The sequence below is a fragment of the Colletotrichum spaethianum genome, assembly GCF_022836535.1.
Source record: "Colletotrichum spaethianum MAFF 239500 DNA, contig60, whole genome shotgun sequence".
NCBI classification, from domain to species: Eukaryota; Fungi; Ascomycota; class Sordariomycetes; order Glomerellales; family Glomerellaceae; genus Colletotrichum; species Colletotrichum spaethianum.
The window spans coordinates 69,895-73,787 of NW_026054830.1; the positions used below are offsets into that span (position 1 = coordinate 69,895).

The window sequence follows — 3,893 nt, forward strand, 5'->3', positions numbered from 1 at the left end:
GCCCTCGCTCAACAGCAGCCCTACTAAGAAGATCAAAAAGGATCTTCACATCTTGCCACCCCCAAGGATCATCCTACTCGACACCAACTTCGACAACCATTCCACAGGAACGTTGCAAACAAGTCATCCCGCTGTGTTTGCTCCTCTCCTTGGTCTCTACTACGACACAACTCACCCGAGTTGAATCAAATTATCCTGGATTTGCATGAATACACGACCCAAGGAATCAATGACTGCCCTTGTTGTTCCGCGCCCGGATATGCCTGGCTACAATTCTATTGACCTGGACGACGTCCACACACCTTCTAGGTATTGTCTTTTCTTTCTCTGTTCCCAGGGTGGTCCATTTGTTCTTCAAGTCATGTATTGCGCACGTCATGTTCTGTTGTTTCTTTCGAGTCTACCAACCAGATCTTCCCGGCCGCGGAGGCCTTGATACCGCAGGACGTCGACCCAAGGACTTGAAACCAGGATATCTGCCGGATTTTCAAGCCAGGAGACTTTTCCCCGGGAGCCTTTTCAGAGGATACTCTTTCATCCCGCTGGACACAGGAGACCGTTGTGCAGAGGTTTTCCCTCTTGCCGTCGCGCCAGACCGGTCACAAGAAATTTGATATTACATCTCACGATGGTGAGTATTGCCCGACAATGAGCAAACTTGAGACAAGCAGCAACTTGGACTCCTGGACATTTTATTCGACCCTGGATTTTTGCCTGGACTGTTTGCCAATGGAGAGCCCACGTGGATTTTATATCACCCGGAAAACTGGATGTCTCACCCGAGACGAGAGGCTGCCCAGCCTCGCAATTGGATGGACTACCAAGGATGCCTTCCACAACTCCCCTGGATCCTGTTCTCCCCCCCAGTCACAGCTTTATTTTAGGCTCGTACTGGTCTTCTCCGACACTGGCTTCTGGATTAAGGCACGTTGCGCCTGCGCGTGCTGGTTTCGTCTGTTCATGTTTCATGGATTTCCGTATGCTTCGATTTCCCTTGCCTCGAACTGAGGGACCTGGATTTTTCTACATGACATCAGCCTCAACGACAGGATGGGTAATGGCTTGCGTGTTTATTCTGATGGTTTCCACATGACGACACTTCGTACCTGGACTGAACCGGCCCAATGAGGATTACTTCGAACCACGGAACAACATCAAACTGACGACCCTTACGGAACCAACACCCCCAGCGACCACCAACCCTGCCGCCCATCGGTGCCTTCTGCTCACAATCTCCCGCCGCCAGGTACAGGATGTCGACACTGGCTTGAGCCTCTGGCCGCCCAGAACTTTTATTTGTCTAGTCCACTGGAATGTCCCGGACCATTGCTTCATCGACCCACTCTGGAATTGTCCTCTCCCTGGCCTGATCTAATGGATCTGTGCTCGCTTGGTCTGTCAACTCGTAACTCCGAACCTTTAGGTAAAAGCAACGACCGCTAACACTGCTGTGCTACAGGAACAAAGTTGTGCCATGCTGAGATTTGCTTTTTGTTTCTTGTTTGCATTGCGTATATGAATAGTGGAGAAACAGCACACTAACCCCTTTCAGCGATTACAGCTTCTTCCACGCCGGAATGGTGCCCACAGGAATGTTTTCCTTTTCTTCTCAAACAGGACCATCGGACCCCTTGAGTGGTTCGTGGGAAACGACAGGAGAAGGTGCACAGAACTTCCAAGACTTCTCAGACAACGGATCTGCCCATCCGGGAGACTCCGAGGACTTTTCTTTCCAAGTTGATGGCCACATCACGCCCAGAGGACAGGGCCAAGCCACCGAGGACCTGCAGAGCAAGTGGACTGCTGCCGCGCCCACCACAACCGTGGTGCCCGCTGGTGGTGAGCCGATGCGAAGAGGGACTTCGCGCAGCTCGACCGGAAGCCGCAAGCACAGGATTACCAAGATCATATCCCCCAAGACCCGACCCAGAATGACTTCTGCGGCGTCGTCTCAAGTATCTGCCCAACTGTCCTCCATGGACATCACAGGTAATGCTACAATCTTCAACGGATCCCAGCACAGCGCCCAATTGATGGACGTGAACCCCTACTTCCTGGACACGGACACGAGCGCCGTCTCGTCGCAGTGGTTTAACTCCGTGGAGCTCGGCATGGTTTCTGACGGCCTCCCGTCTGCCGACTTGAACATGCACGTTGTGCCTGCTCAGATGCAGCTTGACCCTGACTCGAGCCTGGGTGCTCACTCTCCTTCTGCCTCGTGGAACTCTTTCAGCCCTGCGGAGTCCCATCTATCCTCGCCAGCTGGAAGCACTGAGGATTCCTGGTTGTCCGCCCCCCTCATGTCCTCGCCCTCTCACTCGGAGCACGTCTCCCCCATTATTCAAAGCCAGTCTCCAAGGTACGTTCCTCAGATCAGCTGCTCTAGCCTAGAGTCAGCCTCTGACTCGACACTTCTGTACAGCGCCAACGGGAAGTTCATGGGAGACGAACTCGCGGGAAGTGTCCTCACCATTGTTGGCGATGGCGCTCTGCCCCCTACTTTCCCCAGCCGCCGGCCTACCAACGAGGGTGACTCCGCCCGGGACCACCCTCTGTACAAGAATGCTACCCCGCAAGCCGATGGCCTGTTCCACTGCCCGTGGGAAGGAGAATCCAGCTGCAACCACAAGCCCGAGAAGCTCAAGTGCAACTACGAGTGAGTCGACCGTTCGTCGTTTACAATCCCCGTCCACGCGACTAACCGCCCTCCCCCTTCACAGCAAGTTCGTGGACTCCCACCTGAAGCCCTACCGCTGCAAGATTGACTCCTGCGAGAACGCCCGTTTCTCTTCCACTGCCTGTCTGCTCCGACACGAGCGTGAGGCCCACGCCATGCACGGTCACGGCGACAAGCCTTTCCTGTGCTCTTACGAGGGATGCGACCGCGCCATGCCCGGCAACGGATTCCCCCGCCAGTGGAACCTCAAGGACCACATGCGCCGCGTTCACAATGACAATGGAGTCCCCGGATCCCCTACCAGCACCAGCAACGGACAGCAGAGCTCCAAGGGCCGCAAGCGCAAGGATGCGCCTAAGGCCGTCGGACCTGTCCCTCCCTCTCGCAAGGTGACTGCCAAGGCCGCTGTCGTGGAGGCTGCTGCCAAGGAGGAGCCATCCTCCAAGCCCCTCATTGACGAGTGGATGTCCCACCGCCAGGCTCTCGAGGAAATCATCCGCGGCCTCCAGGAACCCGAGGACACCCGGAACGTCCAGCTCATTCAGGATGCCCAGAACCACCTGTCTGCCATGGGCAAGATCGGATACAACCTGAGCCCGCCTCAGCCAATGGATACCAAGATGTCCTTCCACCGGAACTTCGTCCAGGCCGGATGAACAACTACTTTTGGTCCGTAAAAGCCCACAATGCTCTTTTCAAAAAGACAACCACTAACCTGGTCAACGTTGCAGAATCCTGAAGATTTTACAACCACAGACTGTTACCGGCTCCGAATGCAAGCGCATCGAGCTCGTTCCTTGACAGCAATCTGATCCTCTAAATTGTGGACATTGCTAGTCATCACTAAGGAGCCATCGCACTATTGCCACGAGGGACTCGTGTTTCCATAATACACCTCTCTCCCGTGGATGAACCACAAAGCCCAAGGACATAATTCACATGCCGCCCGGCTATGGATACATCCAGGATGGAAGCCATGGACACACCATTAGGAGACTCGTGAGCCAGGAGATGCGCTCTAGAAAAGGCCGAGCCGCGGCCAGGGGAAGCAGGTGGAGGAATGCTGTTCGACATGGCGAGGCACATTTGTTTGATTTTTACGCAACATTGGAATTCTATTAGAAGAGGGTACATGTAAGAGCTCGCGCTCGACACAACAGAACTTGTATATTTGTTTTGGAAAGGGAACCCTCATAGTACGAGGTCCAGCCACAAA

The 3,893-nt window shown here is 54.5% G+C and overlaps 1 protein-coding gene across 1 annotated transcript; it reads left to right on the forward strand.

The window, feature by feature from the left end:
* Window positions 1–1,577: 1,577 nt before the first annotated feature.
* ColSpa_12244 (uncharacterized protein) lies at window positions 1,578–3,333 on the forward strand (the record flags this gene model as incomplete). The annotated part of the gene is made up of 3 exons (XM_049278456.1): window positions 1,578–2,359; window positions 2,387–2,656; window positions 2,721–3,333. The coding sequence occupies 3 exons, from the start codon at window positions 1,578–1,580 to the stop codon at window positions 3,331–3,333; spliced, it is 1,665 nt and encodes a 554-aa protein (XP_049134413.1).
* Between the last annotated feature and the right edge of the window lie 560 nt (window positions 3,334–3,893).